General features: G+C 46.6%; 1 protein-coding gene across 4 annotated transcripts in view; it reads left to right on the top strand.

Moving 5' to 3' along the window:
* Positions 1–17,405, top strand: part of IQCA1 (IQ motif containing with AAA domain 1) — a 167,760-nt gene that overhangs the window by 127,365 nt on the left and 22,990 nt on the right. For all 4 annotated transcript variants that reach the window (XM_049888514.1, XM_049888516.1, XM_049888515.1 and 1 more), the window contains one exon: positions 16,451–16,537. In XM_049888514.1, coding sequence (XP_049744471.1) covers positions 16,451–16,537 — 87 coding nt within the window. The remainder of the gene's footprint in view (positions 1–16,450; positions 16,538–17,405) is intronic.

Genomic DNA, 17,405 nt, shown 5'->3' with positions numbered 1-17,405 from the left:
TAGCAAGTTGTAAATAATTTTGATACAGAATATTTATATTTAATATTAAAACTTTACGGGATTTAGTTTTTATTTGGTGGAGTTGCTCAGGGTTATAATTGTGGATGTTGTCGGTGTTAGTGGCTGTCAAGACAGTTTCTGAATCATGGTGACCTCACGCACAATGGAACAAAGCGCTACCCAGTGCTGCGTGCCATCCCCATGATCGGTTGCGAATGAGACTTGTGGTTTTCACTGGCCGATTTTCAGGGGTAGACCTCCAGGCCCTTCTTCCTAGTCTGTCTTAGTCTGGAAGCTCCACTGAAACCTGTTCAGCATCAAAGCAGCATGAAAGCCTCCTCTGATGGATGGTGGTGGCTACTCATGAGGTGCACTGGCCGGGAATTGAACCCGGGTCTCCCACATGGAAGGTGAGGATTCTACCATTGAATCACCACTGCCCTCATTGTGAATATTAACTATTATTTTATAGGTAATTGTCGAAGTGGTGTTTAATTCACTTTTAGTTACTAGAATGCCGGATAAGCCAGCTTCCACTATATCAAAACTTACGTGGGGGCCAGGGCTACCCACTCTTCAGGCTGGAAGTTGGCTCTGCATCTGCCTCCTGGGTTGTTGGATGCCATCAAGTTGATTCCAACTCACAGCAACCCCATGTGCTTTCTAGGAGATGGCTACAAACTAAACAGTTGCCCATAGGAATGGTCAGTCCTTTTTGGTACCATCCTGATGGTCAAAGCTGAGGAAGTGAAAACGGTGGGATGTCTTTCCCCACCTCTCCTGTTCTCCCTTGCTTGTCTGGAAGGAAGGAATCCATGGAGAGAGGACTTTTAATTACTGGGATGTGGGATAGAAGGAAGGTAACTGGGAAACAAAAGAGGGTCAGGAAGCCTCACAGAGTGCCTCCCATGATTTGTGTGGTCTGTTCGGTCTCCACCACAGCCCCGTGAAGTGTTTGTCATTATTCTCACTTCACAGATAGGGAAACCGGGGCTCTGAAAGGTTGTCCAGTCAACTTGTCCGAGGCCGCTGAGATTGAGTGGCCAAGCTGGGATTCACACCAAGGTCCTTCTCTTCTTTTTCTTCCTGCAACATTTTTATTAAAGTAAAATTTATATACAGTGAAATGCATAGATCCCAAGCGCACATTTTCAGAAGTTTTGAAAAATTCGTACAGTTGCATAACCACCATGTCAATTTGAGGGTGATTTCTGGCCACTGCACAACTTCTTTTATGAGATGACTGTTGGGGACCTTCACCTGCTTTTCATTGGATTGTTGGTCCTGTGATTTGTCAGCATTTTTTATATGTTCAGAAGACAAGTTCTCTGCCAGGCACATGTACAGCAAATGTTTTCTCGCAACGTGTAGCGTGCCTTTTCATTAACTTCCTGATTTTTTAATTTACGTATTCTGTCACTGACGGAAAGAAGGTGTTAACACCTCCAGTTACGACTGTGGGTTTCTGTATTTCTCTCTTTATTTCTGTCACTTCGGGCCTCAGAAGGACCTGGGTTTGAATGCCAGCTGAGCCACTGGGATTCAGTGAAGCACTGTCATGAGGTCCACCCACAGTTAGGATTTTCATGTCTTCCCGATTAGGTTTTCATTATGAAATGTCCCTTTTTGTCTCGGGTAACAGCCCTTGTTTTAAAGACTACTCCGTTTGATATGAAGATAGCCATACCACCTTTCTCATGCATACACTATATGGTATGTTTTTCTACCCTTTTATTTTAAATGTATCTGTGTCTTTATTGTTAAGGTCCATTTCTTGTGGACAGCACACAATTGGGTCTTGCTTTCTTATTCAGTCTGATAATGTTGTTGTTAGTTGTCTTCGGGTCAGCTCATGGCGACCCTGTGTACAACAGAACAAAACATTGCCGAGTCCTGCACCATCCTCACAATCCTTGGTATGTTTGAGCCCATTGTTGCAGCTACCCTGTCCATCCATCTCGTGGAGGGTTCCCTCGTTTTCATTGATCTTTTCTTTACCAAACACAGTGTCCTATTCTAGCGATTGTTCTTCCTGATGGTGTGAATCTGATAATATCTATGGTTTAGTTAGAGTGTTGGCTGCATTTCCACTAAATGTAAGCATTTAATTTAACAAATTTGCTGTGTTCCCCATTGTCCTATTTCTTTTTTGTTCTTCTGTTTCTTCTTCCTGCCTTTTTTTGGCTTAACTCAGTACTTTTTAGTATTCCATTTAAATTTTTCTATTATTTTAGAAATACCTCTTTTTTTTTCTTTTAGTGTTTTCTCTACAAATTGCAATGTTGTTGTTGTTAGGTGCCATCGCATTGGTTCCAGCTCACGGCGACCCTGTGCACAACAGAACGAAACACACTGCCCGTCCTGTGCCAGCCTCACAATTGCTGTTATGTCTGAGCCCATTGTTGCAGCCACTGTGTCGATCCGTCTTGGTGAGGGCCTTCTTTTTTGCTGACCCTCTCCTTTACCAAGCATGATGTCTTTCTCCAGGGACTTGTCCCTCCTGATAACACGTCCGAAGTACATGAGACAAAGTCTCCCCATCCTCGGTTTCAAGAAGCACTTTGGCTCTACTTCTTCCAAGACAGATCTGTTCCTTCTTCTTGCAGTCCGTGGTATATTTGATATTCTTCACCAGCATCTTAATTCAAAGGCATCAATTCTTCTTTGTTCAGCTTTTGCATGCATATCAAGTGATGAGAATATCATGGCTTGGGTCAGGCACACCTTAGTGCTCAAAGCGACATCTTTGCTTTTCAACCCTTTAAAGAAGTCTTTTGCAACAGATTTGCCCAGTGCAATAAGTCATTTAATTTCTTAACTGCTGTTTCCCTGGGCGTTGAGGTTGGATCCCAGTAAAACGAAATGCTTGATAACTTAAAATATTTTCTCTATCATCATGTTGCTTATTGATACAGTTGTTAGGATTTTTGTTTTCTTTATGTTGAGGTGTAATCCATACTGAAGGCTGTAGTCTTTGATCTCCATCAGTAAGTGCTTCAAGTACTTTTCACTTTCAGCTAGGAAAGTTGTGTCATTTGCATAACGCAGATTGTTAATGAGTCTTCCTCCAAATGTGATGCCGTGTTCTTCTTCATACGGTCCAGCTTCTTGGATTATTTACTCAGCATACAGATTGAACAGGCATGATGAAAGGATACAACCCTGACGCACACCTTTCCTGACTTTAAACCAATCAGTATCCCCTTGTTCTATCTGAACAACTGCCTCTTGGTCTATGTACAGGTTCTTCATGATCACAATTAAGCGTTCTGGAATTCCCATTCTTTGCAATGTTATCCATAATTTATTATGATCCACACAGTCAAATGCCTTTGCATAGTCAAGAAAATATAGCCAAGATCCATCTGACATCCTTTTCTGAATGATATTCTTGGTTCCACATTCTCTTCTGAATCCAGCTTGAATTTCCGTCCGTGTACTCCTGCAACAATTTTTGACTTATCGTCAGCAAAATTTTATTTGCGTGTAATATTAGTGATATTGTTCGATAATTTTCACGTTCTGTTGGATCACCTTTCTTTGGAATGGGCACAGATATGGATCTCTTCCGATCAGTCAGCCAGGTGGCTGTCTTCCAAACTTCTTGGCATAGACAGACCCTCCAGCAGTGCATCCATTTGTTGAAACGTCTCAGTTGATATTCCATCGATTCCCGGAGCCTTGTTTTTCGGCAGTACCTTTAGTGCAGCTTGGACTTCTTCCTTCAACGCTATTAGTTCTTGATCATATGCCACCTCCTGAAATATCTACTAATTCTTTTTGGTACAGTGACTCTGTGTATTCCTTGCATCTTCTTTTGGAGCTTCCTGCATCATTCAATATTTTGCCCACAGAATCCTTCAAAATTGCAACTGAAGGTTGGAATTTTTTCTTCAGTTCTTTCAGCTTGAGAATGCTGAGTGTGTTCTTCCCTTTGTGTTTTCTAATTCCAGGTGTTTGCACATGCCATTATAATACCTTCCTTTGTCTTCTTGAGCTGCTTTTTGAAATCTCCTGTTCAGCCCCTTTACTTCATCATTTCTTCCATTTGCTTTAGCTGCGCTATGTTCAAGAGCAAGTTTCAGAGCCTCTTCAGGCATCCATTTTGGTCTTTTCTTTCTTTCCTGTCTTTTTAATGACCTCTTGCAGCAGTTAAGAAATTAAATGACTTATTGCATTGGGCAGATCTGCTGCAAAAGACCTCCTTAAAGTGTTGAAAAGCAAAGATGTCACTTTGAGGACTAAGGTATGCCTGACCCAAGCCATGATATTCTCATCACTTGATATGCATGCAAAAGCTAAACAAAGAAGAATTAAGATGCTGGTGAAGAATATCAAATATACCATGGACTGCAAGAAGAAGGAACAAATCTGTCTTGGAAGAAATATAGCCAAAGTGCTCCTTGAAACCGAGGACGGGGAGACTTTGTCTTGTGTACTTTGGACGTGTTATCAGGAGGGACAAGTCCTTGAAGAAAGACATCATGCTTGGTAAAGGAGAGGGTCATTGTTTTTGATTAAAAAAAAATCAAAAACAGAATCCATTGCTGTCAAATGGATTCCAAATCGTAGCGAGCCCAACGGACAGAGTAGAACTGCCCCATAGGGTTTCCAAGGAGCGACTGGTGGATTTGAACTGCTTAACTTTTGGTTAGCAGCCGTAGCTTTTAACCACTTATCAGTAAATCAAATTGTTGATCCCTCTAAGTAATGTGTCATTATTCTCCAGATGCTTGTAAGATTTTCTTCTTATCTTTATTTTTCATCAGTTGGACTATGATGTGTCTAGGTGGGTTTTTGTTGATGTTTTTGTACCCACTGTACCCATTGATTCTGTAAATGTATGTTTTCAGCTAAATTTGGGAAATTTTGACCACTATTTCCTCAAATTTTTTTTCTGCTTCACTCTCTCTTCCTGAGATTACAGTTACATATATATTTGACTACTTCATCTTCTCCTGGTCACCGAGGTTCCGTCCATTGTTTCTATGATTTTTCTCTCTAGTGTTCATGTTGGATAATTTCTATTAGTCTGTTTTCAAGCCTAGTGACACTTTCTTCTACCATCTTCTATCTGCTATTAAGCCCATCTCCTGGATTTTTTTCCCCCAGATATATTTCTTTTCAGTTCTAGAATTTCCATTTGATTCTTCTGGTTTCCATTGCTCAGTTGTGATTCCCAATCTGTTCATTCAATATGACTGCTTTTCCTTTAATTCTTTGAACTTAAAGCTGTCTTACATACCTATTCTGCTAATTTCAATACTGGCTCATCTTGGGGTCTGTTTCTACTTAAATGCTCTTCCCTTGATCGTGTGTCACATTTTTATGTTTCTTCATATGATTGATAATTTTATTGCCCAGTAGACATTGTGAATGATATATTGTAGAGATTTTGAAGCGTGCTGTTGAATGACTGACTGATCCGCTTGACCTTGCAGAGGTTTTGTTTTCTGTTTTATAAGGGTGGGTCAGTTTTGGTTTTGCCCTTAGTCCAGAGTAAATCTCTTAGTCCTGGGACATGGTCTTTACTTTGGGGTTTCAGTGGAAAGCCTGAGGTATTTACCGAGCTCCTCTAACTTGGCAGCAGCTGCGGTGTCCGCTCGGTTCTTCTAATCTTCCAGTTGTTGCTCTCCACTGGCCTTGAAGGCAGGCTAGACTTTGACGCCAGGAAGCCTGAATTACAGCCTCTGTGTACAGCCACCAAGCTGTAAGCACTAAGTTCTTCAGAGGAAAAGTAAAAGAAACCCATCCTCTTTACCAAAAGAAGACCTAAATCTGTCCATTCTAAACACCAAATTTTGTTGACTTCTGACATTATCAAGTAGCTGACAGAAGCACTTAAATCTTAAAAAAAAAAAAAGACATTTCATAAGCAGCTATATATTCCAGATATTGTTCTACATTCCAATCATATCAACTCATTTAATTTCTCGAAAAAACCCTTTGAGGTAGGTACTGTCATTATCCCCATTTCACAGGTAGGAAAACTGAGGCATGAATTTTATTGAGCTGCTGTGTTGGGATATGGCTGCACACAGTCTGGTTTCAGTGCCTCCAAGTTTAATAATTGCATTTTTACAGCTGCTAACTGAAGTAGACATGAATCAAATGTCTCTTCTCTCCATCACCACACAGCTCAGGAGCTCCAGGCATGAACCCAGGACAGAGCCAATGACATGATCACGGTGTTCTCGATCTTGGGAAGTTATTTGTTCCTGCTGCTGAGAGGTTTTCTCTTGATATCAGATAAGCTATCTCTTTGCTTTTATTAGAATTATTGCAAACTGCAAACCCATAGCAACTCTATTGGACAGAGTAGAACTGCCCCATAGAGTTTCCAAGGAGCAGGTGGAGGACTTGACCTGCCGACCTTTTGGTTAGCTACCAAATGTTTAACCACTGTACTACCAGGGCTCCGACATTATGTGAACCGCAAAACGCTGAGTGTCAAAATATCAAAATATGGAGCAACACAGTTAGTCACCTCAGCTGCTCCATGCAAGAGTGTCTGACTCCACCTCATTAAACCTCGCCTTTATTGGGTGCATAACTGACTAATGAAGGACCCAGAGGTCTGCGGAGTGGGAGTCATTCAATTAAAAATTGTGCCCAGTGAGGCCACCATGTCCTGTATCTGACAGAGGAGCTCTCGGGGTCCAAAGAGGTGTTTGCTGTCAGTTAACCAAAGCGGAGTAGGAGACTGTGCTTGTGCTGGTCAGTCAGCGGCTGCGAGCTGTAGTAGCATGTGATGTGAACGCAGGGCCAGGGTCAGGCTCGAGCACAACAAAGTGTGTATCTGTGGCACCTGCTGCAGAAGGAGAACTAACGTAAGGCCCTGATTGCTTATCGTGTCTTTTGATAAAGAACTTCTGTTACGGAATTAATCTTGAGAGAGTTAAGAATCCAGCTGCTGTCTGGGAACTTTGTAATTTAACTTCTGACAGGTGGCGTTTGCTTCACACACACAACGCCCTGCACAAGTGAAAACACGCTTGGGAAGACAAGTCTCTGATCTGTTTCACAACCGTAAATCCCAGTGCAGTTTGATATCATGATTTTTGGATTTCACACATTTTTACGTTGTTATTGTTGACATAAGGCTTGTTTTATAAGTGAACAATTATTATTTAAAATTCTTTCTTCTACTAAAGCTTACATAGAAAAGAATATCCATCTCTTTACGGAGGAGATGTTAGAAATGTATTCCTCTGACCAATTAAGAAACGTAAAGGATAAATAAGCAGTTGCAACTGAGTCGATTCCAACTCACAGAGACCCCATGTGTGTCAGAGTGGAACTGCACCCCACAGGTAGATTGACAGGCCCTTCTTCTGAGGCGCCTGTAGATGGGTTCAAACCACCAACCTTTCTTAACTGTTTGCACCACCCAGGAGCCTAAATGATTGATACTTCATACATATTTCATAGACAAAAGAAGTTATCGAGGCAGGGCCATCACGCCCACAACCCTCCTCAGCCACCAGCATCCTCGGGTTTTATTATAAAAGCAAATAGAGGGGCAGTGGAGGGGGGACTTCTGTGGGCCCCGCTAGGAGTCAGGAGCATGCTAAGGAGTTCTATACACAGTTTCTCTTTGAATTGGACAAAAACCTTGATGAGGTAGGAGTTAGTGTCCCCACTTTACGGATAAGAAAACTGAGGCTGGAATGGTTAGTTTGACCAAAAATACAAAAGAAAAGGGGGCTGGAATCTGATTTAAGCTGAGGTCGGACTGCAGAGCTATACCCTCTCACCCCTTCCCGGTGGACTGTCATGCCTCATGGTGACTCCAGGAGAAGACCATTCCTGGGCCAGGAAAGGAGGACCAAAAGCTACCAAGTCCCCTTGGCCTGCTCCCACAGGATCCCATGTCTTCCTGAATCCCCTTCTGTGGCCTTCCGTCTTCCCTGTAAGAACGGCCCTGGGCCTCCAGGCCTCCCACAGGAAGTCGAGGGCAGAGTCCAGATCAGAGAACTCTCCGGTTGGCCACTTTGGGTCTTGGGAGAGATGCTCTCTTGTGCCCTGGGGCCGCGGGGGCCCTCCTGTACTTCTTACTCTCCCACGGTGATCCGGCCCCTGAGGGCTAGAAGGAGGCGCCACAGCAAAGGGCAAAGAAGGCCGCCAGCCAGTGTCGGGGCCAGGCCATGTGGCTCCTCATGACTCAGCACCCCTCTGGGGCCCCCGCTGGGCTCGCAGCCAACAGCTGATGGCCAGGCTCCAAAGGACCCCACCCAGTTGTCCATGGGGACTTCTACTCCTGATTAATCCAGGCAGAGACATCACTGCTACTGTGGATAATTAAAAAAAAAAAGAAAGGCAGACATTTATTAATAAACGTGTTGGTCCCACCTGCACATGGTGACATTTGATACGAATGATGCAAAGGCCTACACCTGGCCCCAAAACCAGAGCGGCTCACTTAAGAGGAAGAGAGAGACAGCAGCTTCGGAGCCCATCAGGGCAACAGTACAGCAGGGAGGAGCTGTGACCGCACAGGCTGCAGTGTCTGCTGTGAGAAGCCTAGTCACCTTCCAGAGCACAGGACAGGAGGGCGTGCCCAGGCATCACACACCTTTGAAGCCCACCTGAGTGCCCTCGGAACGCCCGGCTGGCAGAGCCCTCTCGCTTCTGACCCTCCTCTGGGCTGTGGGCAGGTATCTGCCCCCCACTGAGGAGGACCACGTCAAACTAGGGAACCTGCCATGGTCTGTCAGCTTTGCCCCGTCTTCCCTGCGAGGCCCTGCACCCCCGGCCCCTCCTGGTCCTCTCTTCTGCCTCAGTTTAGCCTCCTGTCCCTACAGGGTCAGCGCAATGGGCTCCTGGTCTTCTCTGGATGATGGCTAAAGGCAGACAGCTGCTAACTTCCCATGAAGACTCAAAGCAGCTTCCACCATTGCTTAAAAGGTAACACAAGGAGACGGAAACAAAAAAATATCGTTTTAAAAAGCGGAAGTACAGACCAAAAAACCTCCATGTGTCAAGTGTTTAAGCGGAATACAGGTGACTAAGGTGCAGGAAAGTAAGCCCCCTGCCCGTAACTCAGACCCTTCAGCTACTCCCCAGCAGGGCAGCACCCCCTGGGCCGCCACCTGACCACGCTGGGCTCCTTGGGGTCTCAGCAAGAAGCTGTATGCCCTGCGGGCCCCAGACGTCCCTGCCTCTGCCACGGAGCCTGACACCACACGGGGGCTCAGCCAACATGTGTGGGAGGAGGGAGGGAGAGAGCGAGTGAGCGAGGGGTGGTCCCTTCAGCCTGGTAAACTGAGACCCGACAGCCAAGGAGAGCAGCTGTTTTATTTCCTTTGGTCTTCTACAGCAAGCCAAGTAGAACTCTCAGTGAGGACTTCCACAGCTCCAGGGTAGTAACCCAACTGCACCAGAACACGAACAGGCTTTAACTACTGAGCCATTATACCCCAACCCAACTGGAAAACCAAACCAGTTGCCATGTTGTCTTTGACTCATGGCGACCCCATGTGTGTCAGAGTAGAACTGTGCTCCACAGGGTTTTCAATGGCTGCTTTTTCAGAAGTGGATCATCAAGGCTTTCTTCCGAGGTGCCTCTGGGTGGACTCGAACCTCCAACCTTTAGGTTCGCAGCCAAGTGCGTTAACATTTTGCACCACCCAGGGCCTCCTATCCTAACCCAAGAGAATCTAATTCCTTGGCTGAATGTAGGACAGCCTTTCTCTGGAGAATGTAAAAGATCAAGCCCATCAGGCCTTAATTGTTTAATAGAGCTTCCCAGTATTTGAGAGAACACACATTGGTGGAAATGGTCTTTATTTAATAGGACTGAGGAGCCCTCTACTGGCAATTGCCGTAAACTCTCCTATGTAACTTCGGTCAAGTTCAATTATAAATTAATTACATTTAATTGTCCATGACCTCAAACCATCTATGGGTAATTTAAACGAAGCCTTTTCATAGCTAAATGAAAATTAAGAGGGCAAGGAATACCCATTTTTCATTAACAAATTGGCAGAGTTTTTTAGCGCTAGTACTTGTTGAGGAAAAGAGTGTAGAGAAGCAGATGGAGTCATTCATCACCACAGAGGGTGTGAACTGGTACCCCCTTTCAGGAGGGCAGTTTGACAACACCTATGAAGATATGAGGAGTCCCTGGGTGACACAAACAGTGAAGCGCTCAACTCCTAGCCAAAAGGTTGGTGGTCCAAGCCCACCCAGAGGTGCCTTGGGAGACAGGCCTGGTGACCTGCTCCGGAAAGGTCACAGCCTTGAAAACCCTATGGAACGGTTCATGGGTCACCATGAATCAGAATCGACTCGATGGCAACTCACAACAAATGAAGAAACCCAGACCGTTCAGGCCCCTTCACCCAGCAGCTTCAGTGCTGCGGACGGTTCTACACAAACGACCGGCAGGTACCTGCAGGTGCTCGCTAAACACTGATTTAGGGCAAAGGCGGAGCCCTGTCCCTGGATCGTTCGGTTATGGACACGATGTTAAACGATGTTAGAGGAATCAATTTCACAGGATGTGAACAAACCAACATGTTTGGAACAGTCCCACCTCTGCAAACATGGAAGTCGGAGGGTCTGTGAAGACAGGAGTGTGTGGGCACCCACTCTAGGTGACAGGGACAAAGGGTGTTGTTACATCAGTCTATATATTCTGAAATGTTCGGTAAGGAAGACTGCCTATGCAAAACCAACAGCCCAGAAAAGGAGGGTGAGAATGGCCGCACAGCTCAAGGAGTGTAATCAATGTCGCTGAAATGCACAGGTAGAAACCTGACCTGGTGTGTGTTTTTACTGTGCATATTCTCAACAACAACAAAATAAAATGAATTGTTTTAAAAAAGAAAGAAAGAAAAAACAACAAGACCGTGTTTTCAGTGTCTGCCTCCTGCACCTGCAAACATCCCTGTCCCACCTGTACACTCCTTGCAGGGCCAGCCACCCAACGTCCATCTGCAGTGCAATGGAGACAAGCCCTTCCCTTCCCCAAGGCCATCCTCTCCCACCTCCCTACCCCACCCCACCCCATCTCCAGCCTCCTCCTGTGCACTGCCTCCTGACCTCATCCTACCAACACACCTGGCTGCCCCAGAAAGGCCTCAAAGATCTTTGAGCCCCCAGCATCTTGCACAATGCCTGACACATCAGCAGTCCGCCATACATGTTTATGAATGAGGAAATGAAAGCACGGCCCCCATGCCACATTCTGGGCCACAAATAAGAAAGCAGCCTTTCAGCTATTTGAAAACCACCAACCTGCCCCTCTGAGTCTTCTCTCCACCAAGTACAACAGCCTGTGTTCCCTCAGTCTTCCTTGTGGAAGAGGCTGCCCCCGAGAACTCCAGGATTCCGTTCCTCCCTTCTCTGCCCAGAGCTGAACGGTCACCAGGTGTCCTCTGGGCAGCCCAGAGGAAGGTCGGGGAGGTCAGAGACCCATGCTCCAGGGGACAAGACAGTGACTGTTGCCACATTCTTCCTACTGGGCTGAAAGGTGATAGAGGATGTCTTGGACTGGGTTCTCTAGAGAAGCAAACCCAAATATATAGAGAGAGAGATTTATAGCAAGGAAATGGCTCACGAGGTTGTAAAGGCTGGCAAGTCCCAAGTCCATAGGTCAGGCGTCAGGCTGGAGGCTTCTTCTGACTCACGTACCTGCAGGGGCTGAAGAACCCGAGATCAGCAGGTAAGCTGCTAGCTCAAGTTCCAAGAACTGGAGGTCAAGTGAAGAGGAGCCAGCTGCAGAATCCAGAGCGAGCCAAAGCCAGTGAGTTTGCCAGAAAGTGCACCTATATTGGATGCAGGCCACACCCTCAAGGAAAATTCCTTTCAACTGCTTGGCTGCTCATAGTAGATCTCATCATGGAGATGATTACATCATTACATAGCTGCCAGACTACATCATAACTGCCAAACCACTGAGAATCATGGCCCAGCCAAGTTGACACACAACCTGAACCATCTCAGAGGATGATACAGGGCAGGGTAGAGATGATCTGGGAGAGGGCAGCATGTGTCCGGTGGCGACTTGGCAGTGTGACACCTGGTTAAAAACACGGGCCTGGGCGTGTAAGACAGAAAACAAACCCAAACTCATTGCCACCAAGTCGATTCCAACTCATGATGACCCCAGGTATTACAGAGTAGAACTGCTCCATAGGGTTTTCTTGGCTATAATCTTTGTGGAAGCAGGTTGCCAGGCCTTTCTTCCAGCACCATTGGGTGGGTTCAAACTGCCAACCTTTAGGCTAATAGCCAAGTACAAACTGTTTGTACCACCAGGGACCTTGTATCAGACAGACCCAGGTCTGGATCCAGGCTCCACCACTTTCGTGATGCTGGGCCGGTTATCTAACCCTTTCTCTCTTAGCTTTCTCTGCTGTAAATAGGGGCAAAGGCTTGGCACAGCACCATGAGCTACTTGTGAGCACAGAAGTGATATAATGGCTATCGAAGCTCTTTGTAAATAAACGCTACTTGTATTGTTACCATTGTTGAAAAATACTGTTGGGAAAAGTATCCATTTCAATTGATAACACTGAGCCCTTCCAAACCAAGCTCCCCAAAGAAAAGGTCCGCCACACAGCCCTGGCTGCCCTCAAAGCAGGTTAATGTCCTGGGAAAGGAATTCCTTCCCAGGTGTGTGTTAAAAAACAAAGGAAGTGTGGAATTCCCCTACTTGCTCGTTCTAAAAGAGCGTAAGAGTGCAAGGGGCAGTCACTAACTTTCACATTCAGTGGAATTGTGTGGCCAGGTTTTCAAAACAATCTTAAATCAGGTGGTACAAATAAGACTGTCGGTCTCAAAATTATCTCAAGTTAGTGAGACGCCTGTAACTCAAGCCTGTCTATGTAGCTTACTTTGTTAAAAGCAGGGAAAAAAAGAAGCACTCACATACTTGGCACTCGCATCTGTAGTTCCCATTAAGGAACGCTGGATTGGGAGAATAGGGCGCGCAAAGAGGAACTGTGGAAAATCCATTGTTCGCCAAATGGGCATGGAGAGGAATGACTGCTGCCTGAGAAAGCTCACGATTACCTAGGACAAGAGACAATTGTTTGTGGGAAAATTGTTTTTCCATTGGCTTCAGATTCTAACACCAAGATTTTTAAGAGGGACTGAAAAGAGTAAGGTTTTGTTTTTGTTATTATAAATTGTCTTTTTTTCTAAAAGCTTAAAATCTTTTATATGTACTGTCTCATTTTCTTGATCACTCTTAGGGCTGGAAAAAGGGAAGTTTTTGACTTAAAGCAGTTTTTAGTGAAAACGGTTCTTTAGTGCTTGCCCTTCTTGGGCAAGTTGGCCAGGCCCCCCAATCGCAGGACACAGGCCATATTGGAAAGAAAACTAAGAAGTGAGAGACTGGAAGGATGGATGGAGTGGAAAGAGATGAGGAGGTGGAATGGACAAGCTCTAGGATTGTTAGATGTGGGGGCAGGCAAGGGTAGATACCCGAGTCTCTGGCTGGTGAAATGGTGCAAAGAGGTCACACGGGGAGCATGGGCGAGGAGCAGGTCTGCAGGATGGAGGGGAGATGGGTTCAGCTTTGGCCTTCTGGACTCTGGGGGCTTCCAGGAGGCAGGTGCCATGTAAGGGTGTGAAGCTCTAGGGAGGATGTTACCTGAAGCTCCAGAGGTGGGCTTAGACGTCATCAACAGATAGGAGGTTACTGAAGCCACAGGAGTGCATGAGATCAGTCTCCAGACCTCATTGGAGGGGTGAGTGCAGAGAAACTGGGACAGGGTCCTAGGGAACCCAACATCAAGGCCAAGCTGAGTGTATCTAAGTGAGTACATGATGGGAATCCATTGGGGTGGTGGCTCCCAACAGTGGCTATGCACTGGGACCAGCTAGGAGTCTTAACAACTTGAACACCCAGGAAGAAACCCAGTTAGTCCAGAATCTCCAGGGGTGGACCTGGCACCATATTTTCAAAGCTCCTCAGGTGATTCTAAAGACAACCATTGACTTGTTCAAAAAAGAGGAGGCTGCATCCTTCATCCCTTGTAACCTCTGCCTACTTGTCACCTACCTGTCCTGGCCCCCATGTAGTGGCCTCCTGCCTCCCAAGTCCAGAGCACGTACTGTCTCCAACAGCACCTGGTACTGAGTCACCCTCTGACTGGGTGCCATTTCGCATGGCTTCCCGGCTGGGGGTGAACACAGCTCAGGGAGGACCCACACCCCCATCCCTCTTCCTGGCCTCACTGTCTAGCAGAGGGCTGGGCACCCAGCAAGCTGTAACCGCTGGCTGGGCAGGGAGCACTGGGGAGCTCTGGCCCTGAAGGCCCGTGACCTTGCCTGCATCCATTCCACTGTTTGTCTCCTCTCTGGTCCTGTTGGACGTCTGGAGAGCTAGGAATTTTACACTTGGCCGTTCTGCATAGAGTCAGGATTTTTAAGCTGGCAAAAGACTTAATTGCTTTGACATATCAGAGAGTTGTTTTTTTTATTTAAATCAACTCCAGAGGTAGGCCTTTGTCAAAGCAAAGAGGGTGGATTTTATTAAATAAAACTCATGAATGGGGGTGGGGGAGAAGATAACAAGGCGTTCCTTTATATGGGGGTGTTCTGTCTGTCTTATAGATGTGATTGCTAGGGGCAGAGTGGCTAGGCCGGGTGCTAATATGCCATCAGCTGGTCGTTTGGGCTAGGTCTTTAAATAAAATAGCTTCGTCATTCCAGAAACAAGGTACTGTAACTAAGAATCTATACCTCGATTTTGGATTTGAGAAAGCAAGGTCTTTATGTACAATGAAAATTATTTTAACCCATTACTACAACAGTCAGGTTGAACGTATGCTGGTCTTTTTCTCTAATGTTCTAAAACCAGCAAAGAGTCATTATCTATTTGGATTCTGGTGCCAAAACTACACCCCCATTTGAAGGCCAAATTAAAGCACCTACAAATGCAGACCGCCCCCAAATTCAGCAGAGCTGGGGGTACAGGCCTGTTGCTCATCCTGATATAGGAAAGAGCAAGGCCTTTGAGACCAGAAGATCCTGGCATCTGAGTTGATCTCACTGCAACCACTTATTCTTCTCTCAGGGACTTAACATTTCCCCCTCTAAGCAGGGTCCCCGAGGCCCACCCCTTGTATCTGCGGTGACAATTAAATGATACACGTTTGTCTGTGGCCTTGTGGTTCCAACACAGACTCCACAGCAGTCAGCCTGGGCTAGAATCCTGGTTCTGGCACTTTCTAGCTGTGTGACCTTGGGCAGGTCACAACATCTTTGAGTCTCAGTTTTCCCATCTGTAAACAGGGATGACAACTCCGGCTTCACAGGGTTGCAGTGAAGGTTAATCACAGTGTCATGCGTGAAATCCTTGAGGCTAAGGAAGTGTTTGGTGCGAGCTGGCTCTTACTAAGCGTGATGCTGCGTGGGACGCGGGTGGCTGGACGCCTGGAACCCAGCTGCTCCTTTACAGCTTGGGGCTCCTGTTGTCATCACGTCACCTGCCTCGGCTGCTGAAATGGAAACGTGGGGTTCTGAGTTCTGAAGCACTGGGGCTCTGGGTCTGAAACATTAAAACGACCAAACAGTGCTAGGCTGGTGCTGCTTTCTCTCTGCCCACCCTCGGGGGTTGGGACTGGGAATGCTGCCAGCCCTGGTGTTGCACCCATCAAGGATCAAGTTCAACCAATGCCCACTTTTGTCTTTGAACTTTGGTAATCTGCGTTAGAGCCCTGAGAGCCTTTCCTACATCATACTGGTGAGAGAGAGCCAGAGGCTGCAGTATTCCTGGAGATGTTACCACCACACGTTGGAATGGCTGTCAGTGTGCCTGCTGCCTTAATGATGTTTCAAGAAATATAAAAATAGGCAGACCTAACACTCCACCAGCTGTGGCTGGGTAGGCCTTGTCTGTCACCATTTCACACAAAGCAGAGATTGTTGCAAAAATGCCCGCATTCCACTGTCGTGGGGTGCTTTGAAGAGATTGTCCGATGTGCGCGATTACCCACAGGTGTCCCAAGGCCGGTGGCCACCTTCCCGCCAGAGCCTGAGCCACAAAGGCACCGCTAGACCCAGAAGAACAAACAGCATCGCGGGGCCCTGTAACTATAGCGCTTTTCCTCTTCGTGCGCAAGCTGAAATAAACCTGTGAACCTCAAGTAGACCGTAATTAAAACTTAGGGCCCAGTTCCCTTCATTTTCACTTGTTTCAAGCCAACTGAGGAATGCCAGAGCAGAGTGTGCCAACTCCGTGTGTGTCCTGGCCACAGGGCCCTCGAGTGGGTGGGGTCGCGGCTGTGCCCACCTGCCCAGGAGGACGTACGTCCAGTTGGGCGGGTTACGCACTGAGACACGAGTCTCCGCCGCGTCGGCGGGGGCCACTGCGCTGGCTGCTGTCACCACCGTCCTGGGGAGCCACCAAGTGTCACAGGCTGCTGGGGGGAATCAGATGCGCACCCAAGAGCAAAATGCGTTTTCAAGCGAGTCTCTCTTTTCTCCCTCGCAGGTGGCTCGGCAGCTCCAGCCATCCGTGGTGTGGATCGGGGAAACAGAAAAAACCTTCTACAAAAAGGTGCCTAGCAACGAAAAGAAGGTGAGGACGTCGCCATCGTTTCTTAATTCGGCCTTTTCCTTCCTCCTAGTCGGGGGACCACCTCAGCTTTTTTGAGGCGCTCTTGCAGCTTCCAAGGAGGAAGGAAACGCATGGGCTTTAAACCTTCCGCGTTGCCCTCTCGAGCGAGGGGAAGGCCCCAGGGGTCTGATTTTATGAGGCGTGATCTATAGGGTCGCTATGAGTCGGAATCGACTCGACCGCAGTGGGTGGCTTTTTTGGTTTTTGGAATCTAGAAGAAAATGAAAGATAGTGTGGAAGACGGGGAGAGGGGACTTTAAACCCAAACATCTGCTTCAGAGGTAAGAAACGATTTAGAGCGCTCTCTCTAAATGGCACACAGAGGGGTTATTATTCGGATTTCCTATCGTCCATAATAATAAATGGCAGAAGGTCTGAAATCTGGGAACAAAGGCCATCCGCTGAACTGCTAAGTGGCCCCCGTTTGGGACCTCCCCCCCAGCAAGCTCTCAATTGCTTCCTTCCTCCTTTTCTCTCCTTTCAATGGCCCCTTCCACCGCACTTCCCCCCACAAATCACCAGCAAATTTCCCACGAGTTAAAAAAAATTTGCAGATACACATACTTGTTATTCCACATCGATTTGCACAAAAGCAAATAGTGGTTAAGGGTGAATTCCTGATTAAATTCATAAGGGTTTTAATCACTTTTGATGCTTATGCATTATACATCGTTTTTAGCAGGTAGAGATGATTTGGGTAAAGAATGGAAGCGCAATCTTTTCTCCCCCAAATGAGCCTTGATTGCCCTGCGGGTTCAGAAACGGTGAGGAGGACTCGTTCATTACGTCCTCCGGACTCTGGTCGCTAGCTCCCTCTGCTGGCTAAACT

The sequence above is a fragment of the Elephas maximus genome, chromosome 6 (genome assembly GCF_024166365.1).
Source record: "Elephas maximus indicus isolate mEleMax1 chromosome 6, mEleMax1 primary haplotype, whole genome shotgun sequence".
NCBI classification, from domain to species: Eukaryota; Metazoa; Chordata; class Mammalia; order Proboscidea; family Elephantidae; genus Elephas; species Elephas maximus.
Note: the sequence above shows the minus strand (reverse complement) of the source record. Positions and strands in the feature narration are given on the sequence as shown.